At 39.3% G+C, this 17,520-nt stretch overlaps 1 protein-coding gene across 4 annotated transcripts in view; it reads right to left on the reverse strand.

Moving 5' to 3' along the window:
- The window catches only part of diaph2 (diaphanous-related formin 2), a 638,125-nt gene that overhangs the window by 582,615 nt on the left and 37,990 nt on the right, over nucleotides 1-17,520 (reverse strand). For 3 of the 4 annotated variants that reach the window (XM_063060626.1, XM_063060628.1, XM_063060625.1), the window contains exons 2-3: nucleotides 7,955-7,987; nucleotides 5,876-6,052 (exon numbers count right to left, since the gene is read on the reverse strand). In XM_063060626.1, coding sequence (XP_062916696.1) covers nucleotides 5,876-6,052; nucleotides 7,955-7,987 — 210 coding nt within the window. The remainder of the gene's footprint in view (nucleotides 1-5,875; nucleotides 6,053-7,954; nucleotides 7,988-17,520) is intronic. The other variant, XM_063060627.1, reaches the window with a different exon arrangement.

Here is a 17,520-nt window from a genome sequence, read left to right on the forward strand (position 1 = left end):
CTTAATGGAGAACTACTATATCAATGCATCAATCCAGAAAAGTGGCATACACACCTCAATAATCTGCTAATTGATCCGTTAGGCCAGGCAGAAGAAAAGTCACCTGGTTAGATGTAGCCAAGGCCTGCAGGTCAATTCCACACATCCTCGTCCAGAGTGGCCTGGACCACTACAATATCCTGCCAGTAACGCAAGACATGATCACCAGCTACCTAGGAGGATTTATGCTATGCTTCACTTCAGCTCACTTTACAATCAGGTGGCAAGACGCTCAAAAAGGGATTCCAACCAGCTGTAACATCTCCTTCATCTTGTTTGTCATGGGTATCAACCTCCCCACATCAGCAACTTTCTACAGGGACACAATTGAGAGTATCCTGACAGGCTGCATCACTGCCTGGTATAGGAACTGTACCTTCCTTAATCGCAGGACTCTGTGGATAGAGGTGCAGACAGCCCAGTGCATCTGTAGTTATGAACTTCCCATGATTCAGGACATTTACCAAGGTAGGTGTGTAGGATCATTGGGGACACAAGTCAGCTCAACCACAAACTGTTCCAGCTGCTACCATCCGCAGCGTGAAAGCCAGAACCAACAGGCTCAGGGACAGCTTCTTCCACTAGGCCATCGGACTGATTAACTCACGCTGATTTGAGTGTATTCTATGTTACATTGATTGTTCTATTAATTATAATTATAAATTACTGTGATCGCACATTGCACATTTAGACGGAGACGTAACATAAAGATTTTTACTCCTCATGTATGCGGAGGATGTAAGAAATAAGGTCAATTCAATTCATTTCAATAATCCGAGGCCCAGTGTTGGATCCAAGCATCCGACAACCTAAGATACAGGGTTCATAGATGACATCACAGTAGCCACTGTAACCCACATTCAAACAAGGTGAGTATTGGAAACCTCAGACAATGCAGCTACCTGAGCTAGGATGACCTTCAAGGCCAGGAAGCCCAGATGCATGGTGATCAAAAAGGGCAAGGTTACTAGCAAGTTCAGTATTCAAGTACAGGGAGAAGTCATTCCATCCATAGAGGACAACCCAGTAAAGTGTCTTAATGCAGCAATGACAGTGCCAACATCATTGACACTGTGAAGACTGAAGAATGGCTGAAGAAGATTAACAAAACTGGACTCCCTGGTACATGGCTGTACCAATATGGTCTTCTACCAAGGCTGGAGGAGTTCAAGGTGGCAAAGTGTACAGTTCTGTTAACACTGAGTGGCTCTGATGACAAGCTAATAAACCAAGCAGAAGTCACAACAAGATCGGGCCGAAAGTGGGCTGCCAACTTGGCCATAGACCAGGCAGTGAACTCCCCGCAACTGAGAGACATCATCAGCAACCCATGCCTGGGACGGTTAGGCCTTGGCTCAGCAGACTTCCAACAAAGGGGGAATGCAAGTGCAAGAGGTAGGCGCATCATGGTCCAGACAGAGGTATGGAACCGTGAGGACAAAAGGTAGGTGGAATAGAGTTAGTGTCACAGGGTGCCTGGACAAAATGGGATCTTCCCAGGCGCATGACCACTTGAGCAGAGCTTGAAGATGGGAGCTTTTCTATATTTCTTTCCTCCTGCGATCCATGCATGACTCTCCCTACACCATTACAGCAGCACACATGGGGGCTGACAGGGGACATTAAATGCAAGTTTTGTGGTCAGCAGGGTTCAGTGGCACACATGCTGTCGGGTTGCAAAACAGCTTTAGCACAAGGATGGTATAAGTGGCAACATGACAAGGTCCTGCTCTGCTTTGCTGACACACTGGAATAAGAAAGGTGTAAAAAGAGACCAGCTAACAGGGCAGTCATCTTCATCAAGGAGAGGGCCATGCCAGTCATATCAAGTCCAAAATCCAATCTGCTGCAAATTGCCAAATCATGGGAGATGAGGGTCAACGTGGGGAGGAAGCAGCAGTTCATAAAGGTGGTGCAAACCACAGTTCAAACAGACATCATACTGTGGTCCTGAAAATCATCCTGGTGGAGCTCATTGTACCATGGAGGAAGGATTTGAATTTGAATTGACTATTACTTACATCCTTCACATACATGAGGAGTAAAATCTCTACATTACATCTCCATCTAAATGTGCAATTTATATTAATTTGTAATAAGTAGTATGTACAACAGGACAGTCAATATAACATAGAAATGCAATTGTATCAGCATGAATTAATCAGTCTGAAGGCCTGGTGGAAGAAGCTGTCTCAGAGCCTGTTGGTCCTGGCTATTATGCTGCTGTACTGTTTTCCGGATGGTAGCAGCTAGAACAGTTTGTGGTTGGGGTGATGTGACTCTCCCTTCTTACACACCTGTCTTTGTAAATGTCCTGAATAGCAGGAAGTTCACATCTACAGATACGAAGAGCCCCATGAGAGGAAGGCCCTGAAGTACCCATCCTTGGTCCAGGAGTTTAGGGACAAAGGATGGCAGACATGGCATTTCCCCAGGGAAATCTACTGCGGAGGGTTCCCAGCAAGTTCAGCATGGAGGTTGCTGTCTGTGCTGGGCAAGAACCAAGCAGCTCGCAGGATGGGGGAGAAAGCAGAAAGAGTGTCTTGCTGGATATGGAGCAGGCGAGAGAGGAGTTGAGCTGAAAGTCAGGATCAGGTGGGCAGTAACTTGGCCATTGCTGCTGACCAGCCAACAGGAAAGCGTAGTAATTAAGGGTTGAAACACTATGAAGGTTGGACACTACCTGATGACATCTGCTACTGCCAAAGGCTACAGGTAACTGTAGAGGGGACTCCAGTGTATGATGCAAGCTAGCACTTACCTTAACAATCTCACACCTCACCCATTCTGTTACATTTCAACTGCAGGTTCCAACTCTCTGATTCAGAATTTTGTCGTCAGATATATTTGAATCTGCAGTACAGCTCCATAATAATTGTAAGATTTAATTGAGATTCAAAGTTCACCAAGATTTTATTAATCTGTATTTTAACCTAACAGCGCAACTTTTGCAATCTCAGCCAGTGTTTTTACTTAAGGACACTTCAAGCTAATAAGTTCTCAAAACTCATGCCCTGGGAGTATCTCTACTTAGAAAGAATAGTTTTCCTTCTCAGAGGAAGATGACTGGAGAGTTTCAAGCTGTCTTTTCTCAAGCTAGTGCAGCTGATAACCCATTTCTCAAATTTACCATTTTATGAATCATTTCTACTCACATAACCAACCTTTGGGTATACCTACATTCTCCACCATTTTAAACGTGTACTCTGGGGGACTTTTAATTCATATCCAAGAATGATTCCCAAACATCCAACAAGTGTTTAGTATATACTAAAATACATTCCGCATATAATTGAACTGCCATCATTTTTAAGTTTCTATGAAAATATATTACATGGTAAACTTTATCCAATACTATGACTGGTATAATACTGTGTATCAATACTATTCTTAGATAGAAACTAGCCACTTTCCCAATCCTCTCAAGTAATTGTTCTCCATGGATTCATCTGTTAACTTTTGCCTAAAAAAATGTATATCTGATTCAAAGAAAAATAAATACAGCAGTGTTCAAAACTGCACAAATAGTTTACTTTAAAATTGATTTATGGGATGTGAATCTCTCCAGTATTTATTGCCCATGCCTTTCTACCTTTGTGGAGATGGTACTGAAATAATTGACAGCTCAGTTCTGACTGAAGTGCCAATGAAGAAATTAAATATTTCCTACGGCAGGATGGTGTACAACTTTAACCAAAGCCACTGTTGGTGAGATTCCCGACGGTTTCGCCAAGGTAACAGGAATCATGGGTTTGGAAAGGGGTTTTAAATTTGGGTAATTATATAGCCAATAAGGTGCATTCGAAGAATAAGGCATTAGAATTGGACAATTTTTCTCCCCAAATTGTTGAAAATGAAAGAAATGCTTCCCAATTTCAGCAAGATGAATAATTACCCAAAATATTAATAAACTGAAACAAGAGAAAAAATGAGCTCATTATTTAGCAAGGCAAGATACTTGAGGCACAGAAAACACAACTGAAAGGCAACAGATTAATTAAATCTTATTACTATCATGGCAAGCAGAAGGTAAGATGCAAGGAATGATCAGATGTTTCACAAATAAAAATAAACTTCTGCCTCTTCAAACTGAAATTAAAATTATTTGCTCACCAGCACAATAGGATTACGTATTAAATATTTTATTTCCTAGGACTGTTCTTTTTAAAAAAAACCATAGTTGATTCATAACATTATTAATGCCCACTGGGTGCATGTCATTGACTATAGGATTTCTCAACTTAACTCATCCAGTACTATGGATCTTAGTTTTAACACAATGTCAACCACATTAATCATGTGGAATCAAACGCATCTGCCACTAATTTGCAATTGCATCCACGTTTCCATCTCGAAGTAGCCCATTAACATGCCAATCTTTATACCCCACACATGCTCTCAATTTTATACCCATAAATGGTTTCCTTTTATACCCATAAATGATTTCCATTTATAAATAATTGCACTCCTTTGACCTAGTACAATTTGCCAACAATTTAAATGGAATTTTGAATTTCTATTTTTGCCATTGTTCTATCAGTGGCATTTTATCCAGCAATAACTATCATTAAAAATTCTAAATTTCTTACAGTATTTGCCACGTATTTCTGACCTATTTCACCTTTATAGATGGCTTGGACTCAATTCAGATAAAATTTCATTCAGTATAAATTATAGAATGACAATTCTTCCCCTGATAATTCTTTACATGGCCATGAATTAATTGTGTCAATGCATGTGACTACACTAGATCTAAATGGCCCCATTTCCACTTGGATGCTTGAAAATTAATTCCCAAGTATATTCCATGCCAATTTCATTTAACCTGTATACTTAAGGATTGAAGTGTCAAATGATTACTGCCTACAACACACTCCTTTCCAGATTCCGGTTCTGATGTCTAAGCTAGCTACAAAGGATTCACGTTATTGTTTGGTACCCATTTCTTATCTCAGCAATATCAATTTTTTAAAAACAAAAATCTCTTTTCTGCCTTTCAGGACTATGGCACATGCCTTTGGCATTTCGTTATCTCTTCGAAAAGTCTAGTGCACTACAACATAAAGCTTCCAACATCAGTCATTATGTAAACAAATCTCAATCACGTCGAGCAGGCCTTGAGCAGCTAGCATTACTTATGTCATGAACTCATCTCATTTTGTAAGCTTGAAATATTCAAGAAATGGTTTACCGTCCAACTTGCCTGCTTCTCGGGCTAAATTTTGTTAAGTTATGAGACACATGCATCATCACAAGGTCATCATTTACAGCTCATCCAAAGTGTACACATAATATTTGTATATGTTTATCTATGCACTTGTAATGCTACTGCGACACTAATTTCCTTTGGGATCAATATTGTATCTTTCTACATGCATAATGAATATTTCCAGAAGTAGCTGTTAGTGATGTCTCCAGAGGGTGTGGCACTTTGCAGAATACTCCAGCATAACTAAGGAAGATCTGACCAGAACTAAGCATAATGAAATATTAACTGTTTCCTTTAAAATATGTTTATTTCAGAGAAAATAAGTATTGTCTTTGGTAAAACTACTGAACATACTAAGAATATTCTATAAGACGTCGTATACACAGCAAGTTTAAAAACTGAAATTCAAAAACTTAAAAGAAAAACAATCCTATGCTCTCATTAATAAGAAACATTGTGCAGTGTATTATCAATTTCCTTAAGCACAAAGGGCATAAACATTTTAACCACTTTATTCCTTCACTTGGACTGAGAAATGCCCAAAAACATTTGAACTGTTAAACCTCAGAAATAAATGGAATTTTTTTTGGAGCCAATCTTTTTTATAAACTAAGTCTCAATACCTACCATCATTTTCTCGAACAGATCCAAAATTTCCTTCTCCGAAAGATTCATGAAACATTCTTCAAATACTGGTTGTGCTAATGGCAAATCACACATAACTGCTTGGGAATCAGTAGGATGTTGAATGTGAGGTTTCTCCTTCTTCGCAGTTGACTTCCGAAAACTGGTTAATCTGTCACGCTGTCAAAATAATAAAAACATTCAAAATTTAATTCCACGTGTTGCTCTCTATCCATGGTTCCTTAAATATATTCCATTATAAATACTGTACTTTATTGGCCAACACCACACAAGCTCCATCCATTAACAAAGCAGCAAATTGTCAATATCAATTTGAAGTGTCCATTTTCAGAAAAATTAAGGAGCAAACCTGACTTTAAACAAAGAAACAATGAACACAATTTTCTAAAGCTCGTAAGTAACTATACTGTAACTGTTGAGGAACTTTAAGTTTATATTCCATGATCGACTCCAGTACTTGTGATATAGTTGATTAATTGTTAAAGCAGGTCTATTCTTAAATGTTTGTTGGAGATCAGCTTTAGACAACTTAACCGTATGATCAATTACTACCCAATCAAAGTCATTAATACAAACATAAACATAGGCAAGTTGCCTTACTGTTCTTTAAAAATGTCCTCAGGAAGAAAAGCACGCATCAAAATAGGCCAGAAATCAAGTTTAAAATACTCAGCTAGCTTTCAATTCTAAACATTCCAAAACATTTTTAGCTAAGTTATTCATAAACATGCATTAAAATATAGTGCACCATGTGACAACACTGCAAATATTTTCAAGATTTAAGTGCTCTGTGTCAGTTTGCATGCAGTTAGAACAGAGTGCAAGTTAGTTAAGGGAATCTCATTAACATATTTACAACATGGGACATTACTATTTGGTCCAACAAGTCAATGCCAACTCCCAGAGAGAACTCAGCAGATACATTCCCCATCATAGAGCAACCGATTTTCTCACATCTACCGAATCCCTCTGATTCTTTTACCACTCATCTAGGACAATTTACAGTAACCAATTAATCACAGAATCTGGGAGGTGAAAGAAAACAAACCACATGTTGTCACAGGGAGAACAGGTAAACTCCACACAGACAGCACAAAATCTTATCAAACTTGGTTCTTTGCAGCTACAAGGCAGCAGTATTAACTCTTCCACTGTCATGATTATTTTTAACTGAATTTATGATCAGTTTCAACATGTCTGTAAGGAGAGTTTCTGTTCAATAATTCAGGTCAATACAAAATGTCTTCATTAGAAAAACACAACTGGAAAATCCATTAAGAAGAGCACTTCTAACATCCACAATAGAACAATCCAACCTCAGTTTCTTAAAGCCTCGTGTTACTATTTTTGATAGATAAATGATCACTAGAGAATCAATTACTGACCACAAGAAAAATGCCCATCATTTATTGAACAGTTGACATTTCTAAGTGCTTTCCTATTTAAACACAATCTGTTTTAATTTGCCCACTTATTACCACTTCTGCAACTGTTTATAATAAACTTTTAAAAGATGAATTAACAGTTTTTTTTATGAAAACTAAAAATTGGTCAAGCTATCCAGCAACCACTACACTGAAGTAGGGAAAGGGAAAAAAATACAACTCAACAGATCACCGCAAATCAACCTAAACAATAAATTCAAACAGCAAAATTTTCTGAAAAATGTTTCATGGATTGCAAACAATTAAATTGAAAAACTTAGGGCAGGAATTTAAGACAAAGGTTTATGCAATTTTTAAATCTGATTTTGGGATCATTATTTGATTCTACATTCACAGCAATATCAATTCAGAATTTCCAAAAACAAACTACTTAAAAGTTGTAACATTCTAGTTCTTAAATGTTAATTAAGTTTTTGCAACATGCCAAGAACTAATTTATAGCACTGGAAATAATTGTAAGGTAATGCACTAACTTATTAGCAACAAACCACTTCTGAAGCAGAAATAATATCATTGCATTAAAATTGAGAAGGGATGTTAAAACCTATATTTTGTTTGCATGCATGATTTAGTAATTAAGGCATATATAGAGCAGTACATTCCAGAACAGGCTTACCACATCATCCGCCAAAGTTTTTATGTTAAGGTTCTGTAGAAGGCAGAAGAAGAAAAACACATCACCCACAGCTGTAAAATGTAACCAATTACTAGATCAAGCTGTTATAGTGGAGACATACTCATAAAAAGGGTTTGGAATTCAGACCTAGAAAATTAAAAACCAAGTCAATCATGATTCACCAAAGCTTGTGTTTCATTATTATCCTCTCAAAGTACATGTCAGAAAGTTTTGTGCCAAATTGAAGCATTTTCTGCTCATAAAATCAAATGCCAGTGATATTACACAAGCAATCTTGAAACATGCCTAATGTAGGAGAATTATTTAAGGTCCTTAATTGCCTTCCACTCTACAAAAATGTAATGCTGGAGCAGAACTACACAAACACTTTACTCTGAGTATATAAGTGAAAGCATCAGAAGTGCTGGACCACTTCAACCATTATTCCCACTGCACAGGACAAGGGTGCAGCAATTAAGATACAAGATAATAGGCCAATAGTATGGATAAATTCAGCTCATACCAGAGCAGGAGACAAGCCTTCAATAATCTGGATTTTATTTAATCTAACTGTGGCAACAACAAAACTTCTGGATCATAATCAGGTCAACAGATGCCCTTCAGGAAGTAAACTGCTTTCCATTCCTAACCTGGATATATTTAATTGCAGACCAATGATATGGGGCAGATGCAGCTGTCCTTGGAAATGGTTCTCCCCCTTGTCCCATAACCACTACACTGAAGCAAAAGAGGACAAATGAACAGAGCAGTTCAAATCAAACTAGGCAACAAATTCGAACAGTGTAATTACTCACATGGATGACCTTCAGAAGTATTCTGCACATGCAGCTGGGAGACTTTGTATACAACAACCTACCGCAATGCTACCTAACTTAATTGTCTTACGATTCCATCACATTTACAAAATACATCTCCCATACCACTGTAGGAAAGAACCATCTAAAAAGCCAATAAAACCATACACAGAGAAAAGAAACAGATTTTCCAAAATTGATGCCAATGAGGTATCATAGGATCAAGTCAGACATCATTAATAAAACCGCCTCATGATTACCACCTACCATCCTCCCTCAAGTCAATAAATTAGTGCTCCTCCACACTGAACATCACTGGAAAGAATGAAACAAATGCACAGAATATATTCAGGAACAGGGCTTAGGGGAACTTCAACATTGATTCAGAGCAGCCTGCGAAAATGTCAATCCCCAATGACCACATCCTGAAGGTCAGCTGACAGTGCAGGTAATAAGTGAATAATGCATGAACCAACTTGATCTTGCTCTCAGTCAACCTACCACAGATGTATTTGTCATGACTACACTGTGGAAGTGATCACTGTAGGTCCTCATGGTTTGAAAGTTGGTATACCCCACTCTCCCCTGCCCGATTCTTTTTGAAGAATCCCCATTCCCTCACTGTTCTGCAAAATACTACAGCCTGATCCAACAGCTCAAAACTAGGCATTTAAGAGGCCCAGCAGACCATCAAATGCAGCAGCAACATGCATATCCACAAGCTCACCAAACGCATATCCCTCACACTCAAATTACCATCAAGCAAAGGATCAATCCTGATTCAAAGTGCAGAAGCCCATGTTTGATGCAACACTCTGCGAGAAGCACAGAGTGGACATCACAGAAAACAAGTTTCAGATAATTCTATACATTCATAGTACCAGAAAATAACTGACAGCACCAAATATAATAAAGAATGAGCCCAGACAACATTCTAACTGTAGTATGCATTGCTTCAGAGCAGCCACACTTCAAGTATCTCAGTACAGTTACGACTTTTTACTAATTATTCTATGCTTGCATACAACCAGCTCTGTACAAGGTTACTTATACAATTCCCTTCCTGCCCATTACAGGAGCAGTAATATTGAGTCATGCCCCACCAAAAGCTGGATGTGTAGCAGCAATCAACAAATGTATTAATTTTCAGCTGAAATTTCCTGTCAGAAACCAGAGAGTATCATCTGTTCAAGACTGCCAACTAGTTTCTTAGGCGAAAATATTACTGTTTATTGACCTTATTTAAAAATATCACATTCTGAGAGCATAGCTATGCTTTCAACAGCATTGCAATTTGCTACTTGTTTCACTCCTATCCAGCTTGCTTCTTAAAGGTAAATAAGGCTAAAGCACAAGGACTGTAAAATGGCAAAAACAAAAAAGCTGATTCGTACTGAAATATAAAATATGGGATCATGCTATGCCAGTGTGTATGGTTATTAGCTGTTAAAATTATTACAGCTATAATATTAAACTGATATCAGCCTTAAACCTGATTAAGATGTTTACCCATTGTTTAAATCATGGAGCTAATAAGAGCATAAAGTTTTTTCCAGGGAGCATGAAGAATCAAGTTTTACAATTTGTCACACGTAATTGGGGGCTGGTTGGGTGGGAAGGGCCTGTTACTACATGGTATAAAAGTGAGCTTTTAACTAACAGTATCTTCAACTCATTTGCTATAAAGTTATATCTGTTTTACCAAGAATATTTGCTTTCCCATCGCTTATTGGCCCCACCTTATCACTAAAAATATTTTTCCTGTTCACACGCCCAGTGATTATTTTTGAACACACTATTATGAGACTAGTCTGCCTCATTTCCTTTTCTACTTCCAGTTTAAACCAGTAAGAATTCCTAATTCTGCTCGTGGCAGCAAATGCCAGATTGTCATGCTTAATATTTGTTCACTTGTTTTTGCTTTTGATCATTGCCTGCGAAATTCATGTCTTTAAACTGAATCGTGACTAATGCTCAGACTTGAGCAAAATAAGGCAAAAGATTTTACAGAACTGTAGACTATTGCACTCAGTAGGTGGCAACGAAGGCAGAAGTTCAGAAAGGCGGGCATAAAACTCTACAATCAAAGCAAAACTTACTTCCAGAATACAGTTTTTTTTCTTGGGAATTTGGTTTCACAAAGATACAAATTTGTCTTTCAGAAAACAAATATGGATTAAGAGTTGGATGAGTAGTCTGCAACTATACTTGCTGTATTGCCAAGAAGCCCAAACAAATAGCACCGAAATTCCACAAATGATAACTTGCTGAGTACAGGCCAATGCCACAACTCCACTAACGATCCTCCTATCAAAGGCTAGATAGGATGGCAGATCCACTGCTAATCTCAATGAGAGTTTTGCCTCTTATTATTCTTGAATTTATTAGCAACTATCATGGCTACTAGTTTAGTATTCCATCACATTAAACATTTTAAATCACTATTACCTAATAATATTAATCAGGTCACATCCTGAAACAGGAAATGTATTGGCTATTCACCTGTTCCCAATAGCTGTAATCTCCCACTTCAATACTGCTCCTGTGAATCACGCATGTCCTTCGGTACAATGGAGATCAACTCTAGTTATAGTACAACCAAAACAGGGACACAAACTTAATTACTTTTCAATTATATAACCCATAAAAACAATTACAATTCTAGATACTTCAATTTACTTTCTAAGAATAGTGTTTGGTTCTACCTGTCTCCAATGAATACGCCACATTACTTGCAAGTCTAGTATCAAACTTGCAAACCAGGCAATCCAATCTTCCTTGAGATGACCAGATAGGCTCACAACTGCACAAAGTAGAAATGGCACAGAGAGCCCCAAATTTCCACCTTTGGAGAAAGACTATTCACTAATCCAATTAAGCATGATCAGTCCAAGATTCTCATGAATCAACATTGGTGTCATGACCACCTCAAAACCCAAAAAATAGAGTGGAAGGAAATAATCTCTAATACTGTTCAAATCTTTAAGATTGTGCATGTATATTATGTAATTATCTCATAACGTACAGCAAAGAACTATATACAAGTAAACATGTAATAAAACATTTATCATTAATTTTAACAGTTCAGATTTTGCACAAGAAAACTTTTAATACTGTGTGATGTTAAAATCAAAATTGCTTAGTAAAATAACACTCAAGTCTTCTAAGAAACGAGAAAATCTGAAGATGCTGGAAACCCAAGCAACATACACAAAATACTGGAGGAACTCAGCAGACCAGGCAATATCTCTGGAAATAAGTACAGTCATTGTTTCAGGCCGAAACGTTGACAGTACTTTTTTCCATAGATGCTGCCTGGCCTGCTGAGTTCCTCCAGCATTTTGTGTCTTAGTTTTGGAAGACTAGGATGATGTGATATGGCACATCTGAAATATAAACTGTCTGCGTCTAAATTGGAGAGATCTGTGGAAATAGAAACAGATAATATCCAAGGTGAATGCATTTTCATTAATTATAGACCACTACACCACAGAAACAGGCCCTTTCACCAACCTATCAATGCTGAATTGTTATTTTGCCTGGTCCCATCAACTCGCACCCTGGACCGCAGCCTTCCATACCCCTCCCATCCACGTAGCTATTGAAATTCCTTTTCAACACTGAGATCAAATCTGCATCCACCATTTTCCACTGATAGCTTGTTCCACACTCTCACAACCCTGTGTGAAGAAGTTTCCCTTCATTTCCCCTTAAATATTTCACTCATCACCCTTAACCTATGATCTCTAGTTCTAGTCTCACCCAACCTCAGTGGAAAAAAACCTGCTTGCATCTACCTTGTCTATATTACTCAATTTCATATACCTCAATCAAATGTCCCCTCATACTTCTAAGCTCTAAGGAATAAAGTCTAACCTATTCAACCTTTCCCTATAACTTAGGTCCTCAAGTCCTGGTAACATCCTTAATTTTTCTCTACACTCTTCCAATCTTATTGGCATCTTTTCTGTAGGTAGGTGACCAGAACCACATACAATACTCCAAATTAGGTCTCACCAACATCTTGTACACTTCAACATAACATCCCAACTCCTCAAATACACAAAACACTGGAGGAACTCAGCAGGCCAGCAGCATTAATAGAAAAGAGTAATATTGACTTTTTGGGCTGAGACCCTTCATCAGGACAGGATAAAAAAAGATGAGGAGTCAGAATTAGAAGGTTGGGGGTGTGGGTAAGGGGTAAAGTAAAAAGCTCAACAGTTGATTGATAAAAGAGATACAGAGCTGGAGAAGGGGGTATCTGAATGACAGAAGGTCAAAGAAGAAAGAGAAGGGGAAGGAGCACCAGAGAAATGAATGTTCATGCCATCAGGTTGGAAGCTATCCAGTTGGAATACAAGGTGTTGCTCCTCCAACCTGTGAGTGACCTCATTGCAATATTAGAGGAGGCCATGGACTGACATGTCTGAATGGGAATGGGAAGTGGAATTAAAATGGGTGGCCACTGGGAGATCCCACTTTTTCTGGCGGACGGAGTATAGGTACTCGGCGAAGCAGACTCCCAACCTAAATCAGGTCTCACCAATATACAAGAGGCTGCACCAGGAGCACTGGTTATAGTAGATGACTTTAACAGATTCACAGGTGAAGTGTTGCCTCACTTGGAACGACTGTTTGTGCCCCTGAATAGTAGTGAGGGAGGAGGTAGACGAGCAGGAGGGAAATCAGTGGGGTGGGACAAATGGACAAGAGAGTCGCGTATGGAGCAATCTCTGCGAAAAGCAGAAAGTGGGGGAGAGGGAAAGGTGCTTGGTGGTGGGATCCCGTTGGAGGTGGTGTAAGTTATGGGGAATCATGTACTGGACACAGAGGGTGGCGGAATGATAGGTGAAGCCAAGAGAAACCCTATCCCTGGCGGGTGGATGGGGTGAAGGCAGGTGTGAATAAAATGGAAGAGATGCAGTTGAGTGCAGTGTTGATGGTGGAGGATCCTATACTCAACACTCTGATTTATGATGGCAAATATCCCAAAAGTTCACTTTACAACCTTATCTACCTGTGATGCCGCTTTCAAACAAATATGGATCCCTGTTCTACCACACTCCACAGTGCTCTACCGTCAACTGTGCAAGTCCTAAAGTCCTAAAAAGGAGTACCTCACACTTGTCTGCATTAAATTTCATCTGCCATTTTCAGCCTATTTTTCCAACTAGTCCAGACCCCACTGTAAGCTTTGATAGCCTTTCTCACTGTCTGCTACATCTCCAATCTTAGTGTCATCCACAAACTTGCTGATCAGTTTACCACATTATCATCCAGATTGTTGCTATAGATGACAAATAATGAACCCAGCACTGATCCCTGCAGACACATGAATCATAGGCCTCTAGTCAAAGGCAACCATCTACTAGTCTCTGGCTTCTCCCACAAAACCAATGTCAAATCCAACCTACTATCTCATCCTGAATGTCAAGCTACTGAACATTCTTAACCAGCCTTCCATATGGGGCTTGAAAGATTTTGTGAAAGTCCAAGTAGGCATCACTATCTTCCCTCCATCAACTTCCCAGGAAACTTCTTCAAAAAACTAAGATTGGTTGCTATGACCTACCACGCACAAAGCCTCTTACTAGCTCTTCTTTCAGTTAGTCCTGACGAAGGGTCTCGGCCCGAAACATCGACTGTACCTCTTCCTATAGATGCTGCCTGGCCTGCTGCGTTCACCAGCAACTTTTAAGTATGTTGCTTGACTATCCTTAGTCAGTCCCTGTCTATCCAAACACTTGTATATCTAGTCCCTTAGAATACCTTCCAATAACGTACCCATCAGGCTCATCAGCCTATAATTTCCAGGCCTATTTGTTACAGCTTTTTTGAACATTTGCTATCCTCCAATCCTCCTGCACTTTCCATGGACATTTTAAATACCTCTGCCAGGGTCCCTGTAGTTTCTACAGTAGCCACCCACAAGATCCGAGGGGACACCTCATCAGGCCCTGGAGACTTATCCACCCTGATGTGCCTCAGGACACCAAGAACCTCCTCTTCTGTAATCTGCATATGGTCCATGACATCACTGTTATTTTGCTTTCGTTCTATTTATTCTGAGTCCATTGCCCGATTAAATACAGATGCAAAAAATCCATTTAAGATCTCCCCCATCTCTTTTGGCTCCATAGATAAATAACCATGATGACTTTCAGGTGGACCAATTTTGTCCCTTGCTATCCTTTTGCTCTTAATATAACTGTAGAAACCCTTGAGCTGGGTGTTTAGCCCACTGCTCTACCTTCTCTACACCTACAACTGTCTGGCTAGGCATAACTCAAATGACATCTATTTATTTGCTGATGATGCTACCATTGTTGACAGAATTTCAGATGGTGATGACAAGACATATAGGAGCGAGATATACCAGTTAATTGAGCAGTTGCGCAGCAACAATCTTGCACAGTCAGCAAGACCAAAGAGCTGATTTTGGACTTCAGGAAGGGTAAGGCGAGGGAACACAAACCAATCCCTCAGAGGAATCGGAAGTGGCGAGAGTGAGCAATTCAAGTTCCTGGGTGTCAAGATATGAGGACCCAACTTGGACGCAACATATCAATGTAGCTATATAAAAAAAAAGGTAAGACTATGGCTATATTTCTGACTGGTGAGACTGGGGGACCTGTCCTGGTCCCAGCATACAAATGCAATTACCAAGGACAGCAACATCTATACTTCCTTAGGAGTTTGCGAAGATTCTGTATGACATCTAAAGCTTTGACAAATTTCTATACATGTGTGGTCAAAAGTAAATTGACTGGCTGCATTACAGTCTGGTGTGGAAACGCCAATGCCCTTTAACAGAAAAATCCTACGAAAAGTAGTGGATACGGCCCAGTCCACCACAGGTCAAGCCCTCACCACCACTGAACACATGCAGCATTGTCACGACAAAGCAGCATCCATCATCAGGGACCCCCATCACTGAGGTCATGCTATCTTGCTGCTGCCATTAGGAAGGCAGCACAGGAGCCTCAGGGCTCACACCACCAGATTCAGGAACCTTACTTTTCTTGTAACTGTCTGCTATGTGGGGGAATTAAAGGTCAGGCCGGTGTACAACCTTACATTCCACATTAAAAGGCCAGCGACACAAATGTGGGAAGACTGCGCTGTTTAAACCTAGCTTTCTATTGGCTCTTGCCAAGTGCCCAATTACCCACTGATCTCAAGCCAGTGAATGTCCCAACTGGTCTCATTTGCATTTTATATCTCATGCTCATTCACTACAAGTAATGGCCTATGGGATCAAGTCCGCTGAATGTCCCAATCAGCTTCAAACATAATGACCGGGAAATGAGGAAATTAAAGAACAATAAGTTGTCAAGAGGATGAGATAGCAAACAAAGTTTGCAAAACTATGGGGGCAAAGATGAATAATACAAAAGATGGTGGCCTAGAGAGTATGGTGAAAAATCACACACTGGCAAGGACAGCATGAAAAAGTTAGGACAGGGATGAGCAGTGGGCACACAACATATGGAGAGGGGGTGGAGAGGGAATTGGAAAAATCAGCAGCAGGGATACTATCTTAGAAAAAATTATAGAATGAGTCTGAGTAATACCTTAGTGGGAAATATCCAAAGGCCTCCAAATAGTAACATCATTGGTCTTAGCATCAAACGGGAAACTAGGAATGCTTCTAACAAGGGTAGTACAGAAATCATGAGTGATTTTCGGCTATGCAGATTGGTCAAACCAAATAAATAATACTGTATAGATACCTATATCACTAATTTGAAAAGGAAGAGTTTAAAAAGAGAACTATGGACCAGTTAGCACAACATCATTCATTCAGAAAATTCTGGAAGTATTGTTGCAACAATTTATTATGAAGTACGTGATAAAAGGTTGCTTAGAAAATTTCAATGGGATTAGACAAAGTCAACAAGTCTACTTGTGAAAACAACAGTGGTTATTTGAGAATTTAACCAGTAGAATAGATAAGGGAGAACTAGCATATGTATTGGATTTTCAGAAGACATTTGATAAAGCCATAACAAAAAGAACAGTGTGGAAAATTAAAGCTCAAAGGATTGGGAGTAATATGCTGATATGGATTGAAAACTGGTTGCCTATAGGAGAGAGGAATTAATACGTATTTTTCCTGAGTGACAGGAGAACTAACTTGTGCTGTACTTCCGTGACCAATGTTTGTGCGCCAGCTGCTCACAACTTATATCTATGATTATTTGAAGCAACCAACTACTACAGTGAATTCCAGTTAGTTAGTCAATCAGTTAATTGTGGCAGATACATATTTGGGACAATTCTTAAAGAATAAAAATCAATTGAGAAAATGTGGGGGGGGGGGAGATACCTTTCATTTATTTGGAACATTATGCTACTTAATTGGGAAAGCAGACTGTTACTGAACAGTTTCTAACTAGCATCAGTCAAGTGTACTTGTGCGGTTGTTGGACACAACACAGTCCTTAGAGTGAACAGTTTTTAAATAGCACCAGTTGTGTCCACCTGTGTTCAAAATAGTGATTTTCGTCACTGAAAGTTGGCGAGAAATAAGCAGTAAGACAATTCAGAACTGTGCTGCACACTGAAGTTTCAAGCATTCAAGTTTGGGGATGCAAGAAACAGCCAAGAGTGAAAATGGAGATTTCACTACTTCAGCAAGTTAGGATCCATGAAGAATTTGAAGGCATCAGTAATCATCTTGACAATTAGAATGAAAATGAAGATTTGGAGGCTGCAATCGTTGAAAGCATTGTATGAAGCCTGTAC

The sequence above is a fragment of the Mobula hypostoma genome, chromosome 10, assembly GCF_963921235.1.
Source record: "Mobula hypostoma chromosome 10, sMobHyp1.1, whole genome shotgun sequence".
NCBI classification, from domain to species: Eukaryota; Metazoa; Chordata; class Chondrichthyes; order Myliobatiformes; family Myliobatidae; genus Mobula; species Mobula hypostoma.